The sequence below is a fragment of the Charadrius vociferus genome, unplaced genomic scaffold (assembly GCF_000708025.1).
Source record: "Charadrius vociferus isolate BGI_N301 unplaced genomic scaffold, ASM70802v2 scaffold125, whole genome shotgun sequence".
NCBI classification, from domain to species: Eukaryota; Metazoa; Chordata; class Aves; order Charadriiformes; family Charadriidae; genus Charadrius; species Charadrius vociferus.
In genome coordinates this window covers 1138722-1159159 of record NW_009649036.1, presented here as the reverse complement: position 1 = coordinate 1159159, position 20438 = coordinate 1138722, and the positions used below count along the sequence as shown (strand labels likewise).

At 37.7% G+C, this 20438-nt stretch overlaps 1 protein-coding gene across 1 annotated transcript in view; it reads left to right on the top strand.

Annotated features, from left to right (window-relative positions):
* TBC1D15 (TBC1 domain family, member 15) overlaps positions 1-20438 on the top strand; it is a 48809-nt gene that overhangs the window by 11148 nt on the left and 17223 nt on the right. Inside the window, exons 3-8 of the mRNA XM_009887825.1 lie at positions 9760-9858; positions 10106-10180; positions 11258-11396; positions 13003-13213; positions 19182-19284; positions 20269-20438. The exon at positions 20269-20438 is cut by the window's right edge and continues 52 nt beyond it. Coding sequence (XP_009886127.1) covers positions 9760-9858; positions 10106-10180; positions 11258-11396; positions 13003-13213; positions 19182-19284; positions 20269-20438 — 797 coding nt within the window. The remainder of the gene's footprint in view (positions 1-9759; positions 9859-10105; positions 10181-11257; positions 11397-13002; positions 13214-19181; positions 19285-20268) is intronic.

The following is a 20438-nucleotide window of genomic DNA, read 5'->3' as shown; positions in this document are numbered from 1 at the left end:
GTGGCCGCCTGTCCCTGAGGGGCTCGTAGACGTTACTGGCCTTTCTGCTGGTGGCACGCGGGTGGCTGCCCCGGGGCGGGTACAAAGCCTTGTCAGTCGGATCATTCGGTAACGTAAAGATTTTTACATGCCGCCGAACCTTGTGGAGTGTTCCCGAATGAAACAGTAGCGCTTGACAAGGATTCAAATGTCTGTCCTGGCTTGAGGTCACAGGAGGGAAGATCTTGGGAACCATCTCTGCCTCCCTCCTCCCCCACCAACAGACCCGAGTTGTGTCCGTATGGCTTTATTGTAGAAATATTTTTATTCCATTACTCCGTTTTCTAAAAGTGTTACTTCACCGTGCCGGGTTCCTGAACACGTGGACCCTTTATCTAGGATTTAAAATCTCAGTGTAGTGTCTGACTGTATGTAGCCAGGGTTAGAAAGTGATAGTCTTCAGTTTCACGTTTCCAGCATATGGCAGCAAATGACTGTTTCAGCTGAGGGGTGCATTTAGCTAGCAGGAAAATTCAGTAGAGATCTCACTTGTGCCAGTTTACCATATCTGTTTCAATCAGAACTGGTGGAGCAGGAAATTTGTTTAGCTGGAGTTGTTACAACTTAAAGATGTTCTTTATTGCTGTTAGGTGCTGTAAATGTAAAGATAACATACATGAAAACTGGATGTGTGAACTGTCCTCCCATCTGTTTCTAGCTATGCACATCCAGTTTTCATGTATACAGAGAAAAGTTACTCTTCTGGTTTTGTCCATTTTAAGCTCATTCCAGCAGTTTATTGGATGATTGTAAATATTTTCATTTTGCAGTGTTTTTTTTTTTTTCCCACATGGGTTTATATCAGGATCTTCTTCAGGAAATTTTTCCTGAAAGTAGCTATATTATCATAGTTTACATGAGAGGCTGAAACTGTTGTGGATTAGTTGTTTGTAAATTTGCTATGTATTCATTGTTCCTTTAAAAAAAAAAAAAGTCTGTTAGCTTGAGACTAAATCTCTAAGATGTTGCAAAACTCCATTTCATTTATTCCACATCCACAATACTAATGCAACTTGTTAATGCAACTTCTAATTCAATAACATTCTTTGCCATGTCTTTTGATACAGAGAAAAAAGTGGTAGTTGTGTTTTCTCAAACTTCATGAAGTGGCTGGGCTGGTTTGAAGCTTCAGTACTCTCAGTAGGAGCAGTTCCATCCTTCTCTAGATCTCCCCACCTGTGTGTTGCACTTCTGCTTGCTTGGATACTGTACTCGTTTGATCTCTCAGTGATTTGATTTAGCAAGCTGAAATACTGCAAAAAACTGTGTGTGCTTATTTTTAGTTGGGTTGGTTTTCTATTGGTCTAGGGAGCACATTGGATCACAAATTGTTCCTTTAGATGGCAGCAGGATTTTAGAAGGGCTCACAAACTAGTGAAATTTCACTCCAGGTAGAATAAACACAGTGTAAGTTGGTAGAGACCCAACATTCTCAGTTAAGGCATTTTGGTGTTTTTCCAAGCTATGGGTGTCCTCAATTAATTGCACTTTTCTTTCTAGCTGTGCAGTGTTGTAATGAGGTGTTTCAGGTGGTAGAGTGTTTCTCAGAGAGTAGTAGGCGTTAGTTTGTGGGGTGCTTTAGTCTCACTTGGCAGATCTTATCACATGTAAGTAATGTATTTTAATGCATACGTTCTTTTCTGCAAAATATTACACAAAGTAATTCCCATGGAATGCACATGGCAATATATTAAGCAGCTGGGTTAGCCTGCATTGTCTCAACTTTCATGAAATCTTGTTTCAGCAAACCATATAAGGTTGTGGTTTCTACTGTATTTTTACCCTGTTTGCCTTCCCCTTCTCTGTCACCTTTTTTTTTTTTTTAATTTATTTCCAAGACGTCGTTAATACCAGTGGACTCACAGCTTAGCTATTTCATACTGTTTCTGGTTTCTCCTCCATACATTAGTGGGATATGAATTATAAATTTGGCTACCTCGTGTAACTGTATATACTACTTTACTTGGATTTTTGTCCTATTTATCTTTTTCTTAGTTTCATATCCTGGAAGGTTCTTTTCAGTGTTTTTCTCTATATGGTTAACTCTGTTCCAGAAAACTTAAGTTGAGTTCTGGAGTCTTGACTTATTCTTTATTAATGACCATCTGCACTAGAAAAGTGTGAGCTTCAGTGTTTCGTCCTTTCATAGAGTTGCCATTTTTTTCTGCAAGTAACTTGACAATAAGGTGTTTTGTTTTCAGTGCTTTTAAATTTATGCATGAAAGCAGGTATATTTTCTCTCCTTTTGTTGCTTAACAAATAGCAGTTTGCTTTCCTTATTTCAGAGAACCGACTTTGGACTCACCATTATAACAGAAAACCATGTCAGAAAATGAGATAAGAAGTTGCCTTTGGACTCACCATTATAACAGAAAACGAGATAAGAAGTCGTGTATGGGGAGAAGTAAAAACTTCAATTTTAGTCTCTTGGTATATCAGCTATTATTACAGCAGGTCTAAAGACAGTAATGATTTTTGTTTTATGCTCTTGGAGTTCAGAGTATCTTCAGCACATGGACTGTTAGATCTTTCTCAAATTACTGATTGGCACATAGGCTGTCAGAGAAGTTATTTTTCACTTGCTGGTGCCCTTGCTCTTGAAGTTAAAGCTTCAGAGCTTTAACTGGCCAGACATCTGAGCTTCAGGTCTAAGTTCAGATGTTTGGCCAGTTTAGCAACTGGAAGTGTTTGAGTAACACTGTAGCTACTACTAAACCATGTTGTAAGTGCTGTAATGTTGGGGGGTAGGGTGTGTGTTTGTTGTTGAGGGGTTTATTTTTGTAGCCAGGACAAGCAAAGGGATTTAAAATAGTCTGTTAAAATTGGCTTTGCATCATTCCAGTAGTTTGTTGGCACAGATATAGTGGATTAATTTAGATATATATATTTTCTGTGCTGTACGTAATGTCTTGCTGCACCTACTACTAGTTAAATTTGAGGGCACAGATACTCCTATACTATGCATTGTTGTGCCATTTTATTAAGCACTTGATTTAAAATCTTCATTATAACTTCTTCAGCCTTTATCATTTACTATATACAGAATCATAATCCTTTCTGAATATATTGTACTTCATAGGTTTTCTTTGTGAACAGAGGCTTTTACCTGTCTTTGCCTCTTTTGAATTTAGTTAAGGTTTCATTATGCTTAAATGCAAAGCAGTTCACTGATAATTCTGAAATTTCCATATATTCTTTCTGTTTTGTGTTCATTAGATTTCTCTTGCAGAAGTGTTCACAGCAGAAATAGCATGTTACCACCTAAAGCTCTTGCTTTCGGTGCCCTGAAGAGAGTTGTATTTTCACTGATATCCCACTGTTGCTGTATAAGTAGCAGAAATGCTTTATGGTTCAAGAAATCTTCAGTGCCCCTAAGGCAGAACTTGAAAAACTTACTGTTGTCAAGCAGGAAACCTTTCTTATGATATGTGGTTCCCAATGTTGCGAGCTTTCTTGTATTTGTCACAACACGAACAATAAATTTTCCCCCGCTTAGAAACTTAATGTTTGTAAGACTTCTAGTCTTTTAAGACTAGCAGGGACTGAAATTTTACTGTCTTAAGAAAAAGGTTGAGCCATAGGCTCAGCAAACAAAAGGTATGGCTTTATACTTTTATTAAAATTCACGTGCCAGAAGTTGTAGGATATCTTCTGTGGAGCAGAAGATCGTGTTTGTCAAGTAATGTTAGCTTGATGCTTTGCAGAGCACTCAAATGTGCTGGTATCTGGTCATTCAAAGCAGACTATTGTTATGGTAGGTACCTTGATGTGCTCAGTCACAGTTTAGCAGTAGATGTGTGAATAAGCTGTGGGGAAACCTCAGCTATTGCAAAGAGGGAGATGGAAATTAAAGCAATATAATTCAGATTTTTAAATTGAGTTATGTTTCTTCTAACTTTAAAGCACAGTTCTAAACTGATGTACTTTCTTTTGTGGATGTAAGGTCTCAGGACAACGATTGCTTAAATTCAATTTATTTTATTGGCCTATAGTCGTTTCCTTACCGTTTTGCGTCTTGTTCCGTTTACCTTCTGTCAGAATCAGAAAATAAGATGCTGTACAGCTGCTATATCTGTTGTTAATGTTTGCAGACAGACCCATTTTTCCTTAATTTGTAGTCTGTGGAGCATTCAGACTTTCTTACTCAGTCACTTATGAGCACACCTGCTTGCTGCTTCAACTGTTGAATCCACAGTGACGTCCTTTACCTGATTTTCTAATGCAAGGGAAAAATGAAGTAACTGCTATTGAAAAGTTGTTAGAATCAGAATTTGAACAGTGCCGTAATTACTTAATGACCCCAGAGCAGTAGCTGATTCACTGTATAAGTGCTGCAAGCTGGATGGCATCTTGGCAGAGCGATGCTGGCCCTGCGCTGTGCTCCATGGCAGAAAAGGACAGTGAGTTGGGTAAGAACATGGGGAGAGAGCATGAAGTGTCTGAATGATGGGACTAGCTAACCAGCTGGGACAGTTGCAGTGCTTCTCCATTCTCTCAAATGTCCTGCATTTGGCAGGTTGTTGGGTGTGTGACAGGGGTAAGAGCAAGAGTATGAGGTATGAATGATCAGTGCACGTGACTTCAGCTGGTACTTAGGTGCCCAGCACAGGCAGAGTGGGAAATACTTGGGTGAGGAGGGCAGGACCACCCTGTACCATGGTAGCCTCAGGTCCTAGCTCTCCCTTTTTTGTTGCTTATACCTCATTGTCTTTGGATGCTGCGTTGTCATCTCTCACTAGCTGGTAGCAGAGGGCTGTAAATTGCCATCAGGTGGCAGGCATTTAATCCCAAAACTTTGCTTGTGTTCGGGCATGTATTGTAATTGTCGATGTGGTATGCTGTGTGTGTCCCTGGCAACAAAAAGCTACAAACATTGCCTATTGACTGCTCATTGTAAACAGCGTAATAAGCTGGAGATATGAATCACCCATGCTGTGTCCTTACAGTATTAAGAATGATACCATTTATTTCTCAGAAAATGTTACTTGGACAACAGTGGTTCTTTAGAAAGTTATTTTCTGCTGGACGTGGAATATAAATACTTGAACAGTTTTCCGATGCCTTAACTAGCATATGCCATGACATGTAAACTAAGTCTACATCCTGCTATTTCACTCTGTTTTTTATAGTAGGTGGTTAGACAACTATTCCTTTGTGTAGCTTTCCTGAATTTTGTGCTGTGGTTCCCTGTTTATACAGACCCTCCATTAGTATATGAGATGGAATAGTTGTGGTGTCTGTGCAGCACAGCACTTTTAGTGACTGACTAGAATGAATTGTGAATTTGCCTTTAACTTCCGTAGCACCTATGGAAAGAAAGAAAAAACAAGTCAAAGTGGCTTAGCAGCGTTTGTAAACTTGAATAAATTCTTAGCTTTTGGTAGGATTCTAAATCAAATAGGCAATGGGTCTAATTTTCATTCTGTAGAACTGGAAAAATGAATGTAGTGTAAGTCATGCTTGCAGACTACAAGCATGGACTTGCTTGACAAGCAGGAAAGACATATGAACATGAGCTTCTCAGGTACATGTTATTTCGAACTTGAAATTTTGAGATTGTTAAAAAGTAATACTTAAATCATACAAACTTATTTTTTTCCTACTTTCTCCATCATTTTTTGTAGAAAAAAATTGTCAACCGAGTGCTTTTATAGTGATAAGTTTCCTTAAGTAGTCATGCTTGTGATTTGAAGCATTCAAGAATCTTAAGGATACCATAGGTGGATAAATCTGGAAACTGTTTTGTATAGAATGAGCTCTGAGCTAGTAAGATATCTGAAACCCTTTGAGTAATTCTGATATAAGTACAGCTTCAAGACTGAATGAAAATTTGTTTGAAATCAAGTATTTTTCAAAGTTGTTTAGTTCCTGTCACATTACGTCTTCATTTGCTTTGGTTGTGTTGTATGTACTTTTGAAAAACACTTCTTTTTTCATTTGTGTTTTTTTGTTGTGGGACTATCAGGGTCTGGCTTTCATGCATGTAATAACATTTAAACCTGAGGAACTTGCATCTCTGGGAAGTTCAACAAATGTTTGCAGATAGAAATGGAAGAAAACAGAACTACCGTTGTTTAAATCTGTAGTTAGGCCTTTCATGGCTGGACAGCTTTTTTGGCCTCAAGCAGCTAAGCAACATATGATGTGTTTCTTCCCTGGGGTTCTGTTTCCATGACCAATAGGTTGACTGTGCAGACCATGGGTTTCTTACTGGGTGGAAGGGCTGTAATATTGGCGTGAGGAATACCATTGGGTTTTGATTAAAATCCTAGAGACGTGTCGACTTATCTAGTCACCTGTGGTGTATGCTTATTAAAATGAACTTAGCTTTTTTTCATGATGGGCTTATTAATATTTTGTAGACTTAGAGGAAGAGTGATGACTGTAATCATATGAAAAGAAAATGACGGATTGACCTTGACTCCACCTACTTTTGACCTTTGAAAAAGAGACTATGATGAAATATGTAAAATAATGAATAGTACAAAAACAAGATGAGCCAGTAGCTTGCTTTTCTGTCTTGTAATAGAAGAAACATAATCAACTAACTGAGCAGATCACATTCTTAAAACTCTTGAATTCTTTTACACAGTGGATAATGAGGCTTTCTAGATCATGCACCTCTGTCACTGAAGCCAAAAAGTTATCAGGATTTAAAGAAGATTGGGTTGCTTTCCTATGCAGGAGGGTGTTGACAGGTAATACTGTCAGGTTTTGGTAGAGTTTGGGTGGTTGTAGTTACTTTAACTGCTAATATGGGGGCAACGGGCTCATTACCCTACCCTGCTTATATCTAGTTACTTCTGCCGTCTCCGTATGTACCAGGATCTCACTACACAGATTTTGCGTGCACACCTTACGCAAGTCCTTGCTATTTTAGTGATGCTTCTGATGGTCTTCCAACATTTGCTGTCTGTTCCTCCCTATCTTTTTTCAAGATACTCATCTGATGTGTTCTGCTGTAACCTGCTGTTTAGGCAAGTGGCAGTGTATGCTGCTATTGCCTGGTTTTGAAATGTCTGTTTTCCTGGCTGCTTAAGAAGTCCATGTGTGCTGATGGACCAGACGTTTGCATGCTTGTTGGGCTGTGGAGGCACGGAGCAAATACCTGTGGGAGCCACATGGTGTGCGGGGTTGAGCTGCACAGTGTTATAGCAGTTCTTTACTGATGGATGGTTTGGGTTTTTTTTTAATTCAAATCTAACTATTGGTATACTATCTTTCAACTTGATACTTTCCTTAGTACTTATTACTAGTATGTGTAATTTAACATTACTTTCCCTCTTTGAATTGATTAATAGCTTGCCAGTGCTGTAATACCAGAAAACAAAAAGCTACTGTAAGAATACTTAGTAGCATTTTTGAATTTTCAGCATGCGAGGAACATTGTGTGAAATACAGCCGCCCAGTGTAGTTAATCTTCAGGTGCTACCGCTATAACACCATATTCTCAAAATCAGCTTATTCAAATTCAGTTTTGTAGTTATCTTACAAAGTATTGCTAAACAGAGCAGCTCAGTATTTCAGATAATTCACAGATGGTAACTTCCAAAATGTTTTGCAGTGGATTAAGCTGTTAAAGCACTTCCTAGATAATGTTTTGTAAGATGAATGCCATACCTTTCTTCAAACTAGTTTATTGCATCTTCTAGATTCACATATATGTGTGACACAGCTTTTTTCTTCAATGACATAACTGAGCTTTAAAGTGCAATTTTTTAATATTAAATACTTGATAACAGTTGAAAAAAAAAATACAAGATTGCACCTGTTATTGGATAAGAATAAGTCGCAATAGCTTGGCCTTCTGGCTTTTCGAACTTTGAGAAGTTTTTCTCTTGAGGAACAGTAGGAGGAAAATAAGCGGCACTGTGATAAGTCCTTTGTTTTACAGATACCCTCAAAACTTCTGAGCGTGTTCTCGCTGCTTTGGTTTCATTGCTTGTTTGAGTGGAGCACGGGACAGGGAGCTGGAACTGTTATGAGGAGCAATGTAGAATTTTTCAGTTGTGTGACAACTGTGGCATTGGGAATACATTTTCTTTTCCTGTGAAAGGAAATGTTTGTCTTTCTGAGAGATTAATAGATGGGAAATAATAAAAGCAATTATTTGCATACCCTATAGAGGGAGAAGGTATACTTTGTGATACTGACCAACATTATTGGAATAAATCCACTTCTGCAGGTATCACTGTGATACAAATATTTTTTTTTCTGGAACAGCTGTCCCAGTGATTGTTCACTTCGGTTCATACTTATGACTAGTTGTGGTGATAGATCAGGTTCAACTAGCTAGAAGGTAAAGTCCAAATTCTAAAGCTGTCTTGTTTAACCAGGGACTGAATTTAAAAACAGGTATTTGGTAGAAATAGAGGGAGGATCTTTTTTGATAGAAAAGAGAAAAAGCTGTAATAGAGAAGAGGAAGGAATACTTGAAAGGCAACTTGATGTTAATAATCCTTCAAGAGGGAGATTATACTAACTGACCTCTAGAGGTCTCTTCCAAATGATATTTCTGTGATCAGACAGGACACTTCAGAAATTTCTTGCTTGTGTAAAGTGAAGAGAAATTTAAGAAGTAAATCTACAACAGAAGGGACAAGTTAACTGAATTTTATTGCTGTTTTTGAGCTCTGTATTCTTGTCTGGCTAGTTAGGCTTACGCACCTAAACTTTTAGTTTACTGACCTGACTGCAGATGTGATGATTTTAAAAATCTGACAAACGAGTAAGCTGAGAAAAAGAGATATTATATTTCTTCAGTACTGAAATATCAGTATATCTCTGATTAGTTAAGAATGATTAGGTTTTACCTTTAAAAATACATATTTCTTAAGGCAGTGTTCACAGCTTGGTTTGAAAATTAACATGGTTATAAAAAAATTACTGTTACTATTTGATGTATTTCACTTTCACAAAATTGGTATATTAGGGACTTTTCACTCTTCTTCTAGAGGGTTGTTTTAAACAGAATCCATTTGCATTGTTTACAGAGCTTTTACGAGTATGTATAGCATGTAGCTTTGTAGAGCCTGTTGAATTTTGACAGCCAAGAATTCTCCGATTTTCTTTTTTTTTTTTTTTTTATGAGCAGAATACTGTGAACAGTTTTCTGAATGCTTAAATGCAAAAGTTACATTGGCAGTGTGTACTACCACAAGCCTCTCTTACCTGACTGTCACATATTATACCTTTGAAGTGGAACCTTTACCATTCACCCTGAGTGTAGGATTGGGTCATCATTTAATCTAAGGCTGCAATTTCGTTGGAGTTCAATTTTGTGTACTAGACTGTCCATTTTTAATTTAGATGAAGGTTATAATTTCAACATGCTTAAATGGCTAGTGGGGGAAAGGCAGACTGTGAGAAAGTTCTTTAATGCTTTAAAAGTTGTGTAGTATTTCCATATGAATCTCTGCCTGCTTATGTAAAAAATACTAGGTATTGAATACATTTTTTGATTTACTGGTGGAGTAATAATAGTTGGTATATTACTTAGAGAGTAAATTTAACAAGCTTCATTTTCCGTTGTTTCTTGATTTAAGTAAGTGGAAGACTCAGATCTTGGGGGTGGGGAGGAAGGAAGGGTAACAAAACCCCTAACAGGCTAAAGGTGCTCGCTTCAACTTACGTAGTTGAGTTAAAATGGTAATGAGTACCGCAGGAGAGAGAAACAATTTTAAAATCGTGTTTTTTATTTCATTACCCACTTTGTTACAGGTTGTATATGAGCAAGAAGGAGTTTTCATTCATTCATCCTGCGGAAAAAATGATGACCAGGACAGCTTAATACGAGGAGTACTACGTCTCATAGAAAAGGTATTTGCATAAGATAGTTATGGAAACTTTGTATATTTTTGTTGAAGGACCTTATGCGTTTGGCAAATCTTAAATGTCTTTTAAAGTATAGGATTTCATAAATGAACAAACATGACATAACGTTTGACATCATCTGCATAATATTTTGTATATACATGTAAGTTGCACCATAATTGTACCATAAATAAATAGGTGTATGTACTTTGTTGTGTAGTATTGAATTTTTTTATGATTTTTTGTATTGTAGGAAAATGAAGTAATAGTAGATTGGAGACCACTGGATGATACTTTGGATACTTCTAATATCCTCTGTGCTGGAAAGGTAGGTTTGTTAGTTATCAGTGTTCATCGTTCTGTTCCTTCAAAGATTTTATTTACTGTTAACTTATGTGTAGATGATCTCGTAACTGGAAGCAAATATATTTGTGATTATCATTGGTATTAATAGCTACATGTAGGAATTATATTTGTGGACTGCAGCCCAGTTCTGATTATTGGGATACATGTGTAGGTGACTGTATTTAGTTTTTACTTGAATCATAGAACGGTTTGGGTTGGAAGGGACCTTGAAGATCATCTAGTTCCAACCCCCCTGCCATGGGCAGGGACACCTCCCACTAGACCAGGTTGCTTAAAGACCCATCCAGTGTCTTGAACACCTCCACGGATGGGGCCTCCACAACTTTCCTGGGCAATTTGATCCAGTGCCTCACCACCCTCAGAGTGAAAAATTTCTTCCTAATATCTATTCTAAATCTGCCTTCTTCCAGTTTGAAGCCATTCCCCTTGTCCTATCACCACATGTCCTTGTAAAAAGTCCCTCTTCAGCTTTCTTGTAGGCACCCTTCAGATATCAGAAAGCTGCTATAAGGTGTCCCCTTGGTTCATATGTAAAATAGAAGGGGACTATCTGTATGAATAGGAAACACCAAATGAGTGTATCATGGTCACCAGTCCCCCTGCATCTACTATGTTGTAGTCTGGTGATTCACTCTTCATAATTAGACTCAAAACAGAGAGGTACTGTTCTAATGCAAAATAAATACAGAAGTCTATGGAGGTTCCAAGATCCAGTGGGATGTGGTGTTTAAGCAACATTAAAAGGATGTGACTAAAGAAGAAATATTTACATTTTACATTTAAATAAATAGCTTGTTGTGTTGGTAGAGTCTGCAAGGGAGGTTAAGATGTTTTAGTACCATGTTGAATTTATTAAGTAAAACCTCTTTTGTTAGTCTTAAGTCAAAATTTCCTGGGTTGAACTGTATCATGTTTCTTAGAATTTTAATACTACAGATTCTTTTAATCTGTGAAAATGAAGATGATTATTCTTCTTGAACCTGAGAAACTAGCTCAACTTTCATACCTTGTTTTTTGATAGTCACTCTTTTTTCCTCAGGATTCTAGTTCTGTTGTGGAGTGGACTCAAACTCCTAAAGAAAAATGTTCCCGAGGAGCAGACCGTCCAAGTAGTTATGAAGCAGAATGGGACATGGTCACCACAGTCTCTTTTAAAAAGAAACCTCATTCAAATGGAGGTACTTAAAAAATAACTGTGGGTTTTTTGTTTTGTTTTTTTCTTTGTGTGAACATGTAACTGAAGAATTGCCTTTTACATACAGTAAAATGGATTTTATTAGGAATTGAAAAGCTGGGAGTTGTTTGTGGTAGGAGCTGAATCTCTGGGTGTGGAAGAAAAATCACAATGGAATAGCTGCCATCTGCCTCCAATCTGACTTTTTCTTTAAATTGCTAAAGAATTGTATTGAAAATAAATGTTAAATCTAACTTCTTGCTGTGACGATCATTAGATGATGTAGTGGTTTTATCTGCTGTGGGATCTTGCATTCTTTCAAACAAATGGAATTAGAACTAGGTGTCGTGTCAGAAAGGAAAATGAAAAAAATACGTGGTTTACTACTCGAGTGCCTTTCTCTACTGCAACAGCAGGGGGAGATTGAATGTGCCGTTATGTGGTACATGGGTCTTCTTTATAGCCTTTTTTACTTTAGCAAAATAATTTTATAGCTACATCATTTTTGTTACAGTGTCTCAGTAGATACATTTAAAAAAAAAAAAAAAAGACTGGGGGAGAAAGGACAGTGATTCTCAATACTCTTTTTTTTTAATCTGATTCTCCAGTAGTATTTTTCTTTATAATACTTGTTTTCCCCATGTTGTTTCTCAGCCTATAACTGGGAACTATTGTGCTTGTTTCACCATATCTGTGATGGTTTTAAATGTCATCTATATTATGTATGAGTGCAGGGTTTGAACTTTGAGATATGAATGGTTTTTTGGGTAAAGCACGGTCCTTGCTCCTAGAATACTGTTTGAGAGGAGCTTTTAGCACTGGCACGATATAAAGCTAAAACCAGCACCTCTGTCAGGCATAGGATGGTCTATTACATCACTGGTTTGTATTGATTTTTCATCTTCAGGCATCAGAGTACATCTTCATCTACGTGAGTGTCCATGAGCACTACTGACTTGGATTATCCTGTCGCCACGTCTTGCTTATTTCCAGTTGTTGCTGTAATTTGATGGGGGCAGGCCAGGGGGGTTGCCAGATTTCCCTCCAAGCATGCTGGAAATTTTTTGTCCTCTCGTAAAGTAAAATTTAATCCCTTCTCTTTAAGTGTGTACAGTCTTGCACAAAGTGTACACATGCTTGCACAGTATGGGAGAGAGGGATGTGTGGGGAGATTATCAATTCCTTCTCCCTTACTTTGGTAGTAGTCTTACAACACGTGGATAATACTGTGTGCAATATATTGCATACAGTATTGTAGTGTATCTCACATTTAGTTTTAGTACTTCCTGGTGGAGATGATGGTGGGATTCTGCTTGCTGCTGAAATTCGATACAGCAGTTGTACATTTAATTGCTAGATCACTTTTACAAACTGTAGGCACAGCTTTAGGGAAGCAGTCTGATGGACTTGCTCGTTATTTTAGAAGCCTTTAGAAGAAGAGAAGGTACAAAGAGAAATCCAGAAATAACAGTTACAGTAGTTAAGGTACACACTTTATTATCAGAACCAATGCTGGGGTTTGGGTTTTTGGAACAGTGACAGATATGATGCATTTGTAATTGCTAACACTGGAAGTCAAACTAAAATCATGTGGTAATTTTGTTTTTAAGATGCTACAACTCATGCAAATGGAGAAAGCAAGTGGTCGTTCCTGTTCAGTTTGACAGATCTGAAATCAATCAAACAAAACAAAGAAGGCATGGGATGGTCTTATGTGGTGTTCTGTCTGAAGGATGACGTGAAGCTTCCAGCTCTTCACTTTCATCGTGGAGATAGCAAGCTATTGATTAAATGCCTTGAAAAGCATGTTGTGCTGAATGAGTAAGTATCAGACAAGTCTCGGTTCTGCTTTAAATACCGATTAGTGGTTTACTTTTTTTAAATTTTGTAGTGAACTTCAGATTAATGCTTCCTGATGTGTTTTCTCTTCACATTTTTATCAGTAGAATCAATTTTCAAGGTGACCAAAATGGTAATTTCATGTATGCATTCGGAATGTAGGCTTGTTGTGGTTTAGGCCATATCGGCTACTGGGGACCTGGGGGACCCCAGGTGGGACCGACAGATGCTCTCCTCTACCCCTCTTCAAAGAGAGGGGCAGAGGAGGAAAAAGAGACTTACGAGTTTAGAAGGAACTAAACTACTTTAATGAGATATTAATAATAAAATAAAAAAAGAAATAATGAAATATATACAAAACCGTATCAAGCTCCCGAGATGACAGTCACGACACCGGCTGGCACTGGGGCAGTCCCAGGCTGGACTCAGTGACGGACGGGAACTGGATTCTGGATCTGCATTCAGGATCGGGATCGCAGGCAGATGAACAGAGTCCTCCTCAGACGTTGGCCATTGCAGGAGGAGAGAGCTGAGCTTTCGATCCGTCAGCCTTTATACTGAGCATGAGGCAGATGGGATGGAATACCCTCGTTGGTCAGTTTTGGGTCACCTGTCCTGTCCACTCCTCCTTGCAGGTGGGACCCCGCTATGCTTTTCCGCTTCCGACCCTCCAACAGGGCAAATAACAAAGTTAGTTGGCCTTGGGTGTTATGGCAACATGTATAAGCAAGGTCCTCTCTGCATACCATGCCTGGGCATCAGCTATAAACATAGGTCTTATCACCCTGAGAGAGTGAACATTGTCTGCACAATATGCTGTTAATTTCAGTTGTTAGAGAGGCCCAGCTAAGAAGCGAAGCTACTGACCAAAATTGGTTCTGTTTTACCTCAAATCAGGACAAGGCTGAATTTTTAAAATTGTTGGATCGATTATTGAACTAGTTTAGAATCTGTTGAAGTGTTAATAGCTCCGTAATACCTCAGTAGCTCCCTCTAGTGGGCACAGAAGCGTCTCAAACTCTCAGTATAAAGTTAAATCCTTGTTCATGAACCACTTCTATTAAATGGGATAATTTGTGTTAAAATTTGAGGTCTTCTGCATTATGTGAAATATCTGAGTATTGACATCAGTGTGTGAGGTAACTTACAGTACTGTCAGCTAAATCAATTTGTATACAAAAGTTTTCCTCTGGGATTCTGTTGCCCTGTAATTTGTTGCTGTGGGGAATGCTTTACACTTGGTCTTTACTTTTCAGATCAACTTTCTGAATGTAAACACAGTTAGACCCTATTATGGTGTTAAATACTTGGGTTTTGTTGTGTATTTATATTGTGTTACCTCCCAAGTTTTTTGCTTGGATAAAAGCCTTCTTGATTGGCACAGCATAAATGCAGAATGAAAATAAAATGTTCTGCTCTCACTATGTAGGCATAAGTATAATTTAAGAAGGCAACAGGGTAAATAAAAGTAGGTAGAGCATGAAGAAACAATGAAGTGTAACAGGTACACCTGTAACGGGTGTAACATCATTGTAACAGGAATTCTCTTTTCAAATGTGTTCTATTATCATCACTTGCAACATAATATTCTGATGACAGATTTGAAAGTGGATAGTGAAATGTCTGCGAACCCTTATAGAGGGCTCTTCTCCTGTTGGTAGCATCAACAAGGTTAGAGTTGCCTTTGACAAGTAGGGAGGGCTGTTGCTGAGTAATACTGTTGGGCTGGAGAGCCAGCCAATAGGACATAAGTGTTGTATATTCATTGTACTGATTTGTGAAAGGCAAGTGACAGTGTCAAGATGTGGTGTTGGAGCTGGTGATAACCAGAAGTTTTCAACTGCTTGGAGAATGTAGCATGGTCAGTGTGACCAGTTGGTGAAATGGTACTGGCGGTAGCGTTGTATGTGAGCTTTTTAAGGGGAGAATTCAAGAAAACCAAAGGAAGAGGCTATTAGGGGGACGAGATAAAGGTGTAAGTAAGAATAGTCTTTGTACAACTGTAGATTGGGAAATACTGGATGGCAACTTCATCTTAAATGCTGAGTTTTTTCTTCTAGGTTCCCCTTGAGTTTTTTCTTAAACCTCCTTAAATTTTGTTCCCTAATTTCACTACTTCTGCAGGCGCAGGGTAATATTGTCATCCCGCCATCCCCCTGTGTCGCTCCCCTTCTCCCCAAGGAAATTGTTCCTTTTTAAGCATCCTGCTCTGTGTTCACCTATTTGTTGGTATCTTCTGACTAGTTGCTGGTAGGCTAGGGCAGGTTTTTGAGGCAACCTTTGTATCAAACACTGGAAAAACATCTGTGTTGCATGGTGAGTTACTAAAAGCTTTACACCCTATCTGTGTAATCTATTGCCTGTGTACTGCAGCAATGTATTTCAAATTTTCGAATTCCTGTAAAATGTATTTAATAAACAGGACCAAGTTCTCAGTAGGCTTAGTGAGTGCATTTGACAGTGTAGCAAACTGATTTGCATTGACTTAATCAAAACTTTGTTCTGGTGATTAACCATCAACTAGAAACTTTAAAATTTTAGATGAAGATTTTCTTACGCTGTTTTTCCAGTTAGTCCATTTGAGGCTTTAACAAAAGCAATTTAGAACTAATGAGTTCATGCTGCTTATTTGAATATATGTGTGTGTGTGTATACACACACACACGGAAAGCAATGAGCAACAGAAAAGTTGATAATTAAAATGTGGTACTGCAACTACAGATCTGTAGTTACAGTTGCATTAATTTTGGTGGAGTTCTATGTATTTAATGTTGAGACACACAGACTAAGCATATTTTATATTTAATATTTTTTGCTGAAAGGCATAAAATATTTACAAGAAGATACTGCTCTGCTATGAAACAAGTTGTTTTGTCTTTTCATATTCAGGAAGTTTTTTTGTATCTTTTGACCTTATGGTTGAAAATTTTAGAGAAAAAGCCCCAGGAATCTGAACTAACATACCAGAATACCTTCAACCATTTTATGAAGTTGGATGCTGTAAGTCAGACGTCTAGGTTCTGTCCAGTGTTTGGTTCTCAGTTTGTTTGCACGTAATGTTAGGCAGTTTGTGTTATTAACAGCCATTATTTCCAATTTCATTGAGTCATGTGCTGCAAAAAATTATACTCCACATTGCTATGTAAAATTAATGCTTATTATTGAGTCACTGAATGAAAATGAAATGGGTGGTGATTTTGGGTCCTCTTGCAAACCCTGTCTCTTTCAGATAGTTTGCGGTGAGTGAGTGGGCACTTACCATTCTTTGTTTGACGTGGTGGATTCTTAGTTCTTGTCCTTTGTAGCCTCTTGCCATGAGATATGGACATTCCTCTTGGGACAGTGCAAAACAGTAGCTGTCAGGTGGTGAAGAAAGAGTATGAAGAGAGGCAGTTATGTCCTCATGTGTCTGATTTTAAAAGAAGGCAGTGGCGTAGGGTTTGTGCAGTCTGACCCAGCAGCTGTGTGCTGGAGGGTCCAGGAACGCTTATCAGAGTTCCCTGCTAAGATAAGACTGGGAAGACTTGAGGTGATGCTCAAGTATTCAGGATGTGCTGAGCTGCTTAGTATTGCCACCTCGAACAGTTCTAAGCATTGATAAATGCAACAGCAGATACTTTGGGAACTTTAAAGCAAAAAGCTGACAGCTATGGAAATTAAATTTGAATGAAGTTAGGCATTGAGCTGAGCAGGAACTTCCAGTTTTAGTTTTCTTACTTAGATTCCTCTCTTCCAGTTAAGTTCTGCTTCTAGCACCAGATTTCTTTTCTGTGGTCTAGTCATGAATTATGATGTGGGGTTTTTGTTTGTTTGTTTTTTTTAAGGAAAGCAAAAAGCGCAAGTATGCCACATAAGTTGTGGAAATGGCAGGCTTCAGTCTCTGTATGTTTCTGTTGTTTCCTAATGGTTATTTATGCTTTAGTACATGGTATACCTAAGCTTACAACCTCTTCTAGGAAAAGATGTTTACTCAGCTTTCTGGATGTCATAAGGAAATACTTGTTCAGCATAATTACTTGTTATCCCAAATTCTAGTTGGATATGGATCATAATTACTTGTTATCCCAAATTCTAGTTTATAATATATGGATATTGATGTTAAGGCAGAAAGTTTAGCTTTTCTCTAAAATACCTTTCTGTCATGGGTATTTTCTTCCTCTGTTCCTATTACCTCAAAAATTTTTGCCATTCTCTAACACCATTCCTTATAAAATGTCACATCATTGCTGTGAGATCAGTGTGTGTGACGTGACTAAACTTGAAAACATTTGTAATTTGTTGCTTTAAAGATTGTGTGCTTCCTAGCTTGGTGGCACCAGTCTAATATTGACAAAACAGTGCATGTATGGATGACACTTTCTAATTCACAGTATTATGAGTAAGTGTTTAATAAAGTGTCTAGCTCACAAAATTATTTTGAACATTAGCCAAGGAGCTGTTGATACCCAACTGGCTGTCCAGAGAGAATGTTTAATTAAAATGGAGGTATGATACAAAGTTTTTGTTCTTTTAGTTAAGGAAAACATAGTACATGACTCAGCCTTTGCCCCTGTGCTGCTTTTTAGCAAAAGCCAGTTGAGCTTCATTAACTGTTGCTGCCTCAGAACGATGACTGTGGTGTCTGGCTGTCTCAAAATGAGATCTCTTGTTGCATTTCATATCCGTCAGTGTTAACAGTGTCCTGTCCTGTTGGAACGGGAGAGAGATAAGGCTTATTAAAGTTCTTATCTTTGACTTTAATAACATGGTAGATGATGCAGATACTAATAAAAATAAAAGTAATTTTTCTTTCAAAGACTAGAAATAGTGGATTTAAACTTTGGGAGAGAGCAATAAAGAGGTATTTTATAAATGTAAGTCTGTGTGATGGATTAGAGTCAGATGGCAAAGTGCTTGGCTTTCCTCTGCCTGGCTACCAACTCTGAGGCTTGAATGTCAGTCTGGCTTCTGAGGTGTTCTCTCTTCTGTCACACATTGAGCTGTAAATTAATTTGAGAGCTGGTTAATGAATTGATGGGGTGTCTGTGCCAGAGGAGGGGAGAAGGAGGGGGGCTGGGGGTGTGGGAGCAAAAGAAGAGATTAAATACTAGGAGCAGCACAGTTCCACTGTCTTTGTTATCTTTTTCATCTGCCTGTGCAAGTCTGTCAGAGAAGCAAATGTTATTGAAGAAGAAGAGTGTACAAACACAGTAAGTTAGGCCAAATTGGGTTTGTGTTCATTTAGCTTTTGGAGTCTACACAGAAACACATTTGCAGGGCTGTACTGAGGTGGTTCTATTTCACAGTAGAATGGCTGTGGTGGTTTTTAATCTCCTATCAGTATGAATCTTAGAATTATTCTGACCGTAGTTGTTGTAATACTGTTGGTTAGAAATTTGTTAATGTCCTTTCATACATCGAAAAGCAGTTTGTATTCCTTAATGTAATGTTTTACAGGGTGTCTTAATGTAAGATTTGCTAATTGGTAGAAAGAATTCCTTGACTGTATATGGTGACATGGGCTCTTTTCACATCCTCTATTATGTTAAAAGGAGTTTCAGCATACGTGTGTTGAGGCTGACGGTGTCTCACAATTTCCTTTCCTGTGTCATCTCTTTTTTTTTTTTTCCATTGCCAACTGTAGAAAACTATAGTTGAAAAAAACTTTGTTTACGTGTGGGTGGCAAAAGTTATCTTCCAGAAAAATTTCTCAAAAGCATCATGATGTTTCAAAGAATGAAAGCGTACAATTCAGAATTAATATGGTGATGACTAATCTTGTGAAAAATGAAAGCCCTGTTTTGTAGTGTGTTAGCTTGTGAACTTGTGCCAAGAGCTAAGAGTAATCTTGCATCAAACCTGTTTCCTGTGCACAAAACCTGAAATGTGACTTGGAAAACTGTAAATGTTCTAAAAAAATTTTCAGGAAGAAATGGTGGTACTTATAGAAACCCTTTTTAATTTTTTTCAGATCTCCACAGGATAAACGGATTCTTCTTGTGAATTCTCAGAACAAGTCTCTGTCTCAGTCTTTTGAAAATCTCTTTGATGAACCATCATATGGCTTATTACAAGTATGTATTATCTTTGAACTTTTTATTCTGAAGACATTTATTAAAAAACCCCACCCTACCCTGTCACACAAATATTCCCTGAATGATTGCCATTGTAGAAACATTGATTGTATCCTAAAACAAATGCTTACTGTAGAAAGTACGCTTACTTCTAAGTTATTTTCTATGTTCTAATAATTTCTTAACTTCCCTGTGGTACTATTTCAAACCTATTCAAGTTAGTGTTGTCTGTGATTCTGTACATTGGGTACAGATAACTTCTGAAAGGGGAAGAAGGAAAAAAAATATTTAGGAGTTATGAAAATGTATTAACTTGAATTTTCTAAATTTTCCTTGACTAAATGTTCTTTTCCTTCATATTTTCTGACAGTTTTGAAGGGATGCTGGAAATACAGCAGCAAAGAGCACGACATTGTCTAAAAGCTTTTTTTTTAATGTTAAAACTGCTATATCATTTGTTGGGGTTTGTGGACTCATGAAAGTCAGCAGCAAAATTTCCAGTGACTTAATTGAGGCCAGAGTTTTGACCCACTGGTTTGTTTAAAGAAAGTCTTTGTGAGTGCATTACATTAGTTTCTGGACTTGGTTGTCAAATCAAGTTTTGTGTGAGATTCCTAAGAGGGTACATGATGATTCAAGACGTGTTCTCTCCATGAAAGTAGAGAAGCTAGGTATAAGGAAGATGTTTTGTGGCATTAATCACTGGAAAGTAAACAGTAGATTTGGTCCACTTTTGTATGTAGGTCAGGCTTACTGAGCACACTGCTATCCAGTCTTTCACATCAATCAGTAGTATTATCTTAATACTTAAGATTTTTTTTTTACTTATGTAATGAATGTACTATATGAAACTCTAGAACCATGAAACTTCAGTAACTTTGGTACCTAAAGTACTCTTCCTGTTGTTTTGCTTTCTTTGAATCCAAGAATTCCAAATAATCTGAGGTTTTTTGTATTTTACTTGTTTTCCTTGTTATAACACAGAAATTGAAGAGAGATCCATACACAGTAACGATGGGAAGATTTTCCAAAGTCACAAACTATATTTTTGACAGTTTTCGTTTAAGTGACACTTCAACTCAAAGGCGACCACCATCAGAAATGGCAGACTTTCTCAATGATGCTATTCCAGGGCTAAAGATAAATCAGCAGGA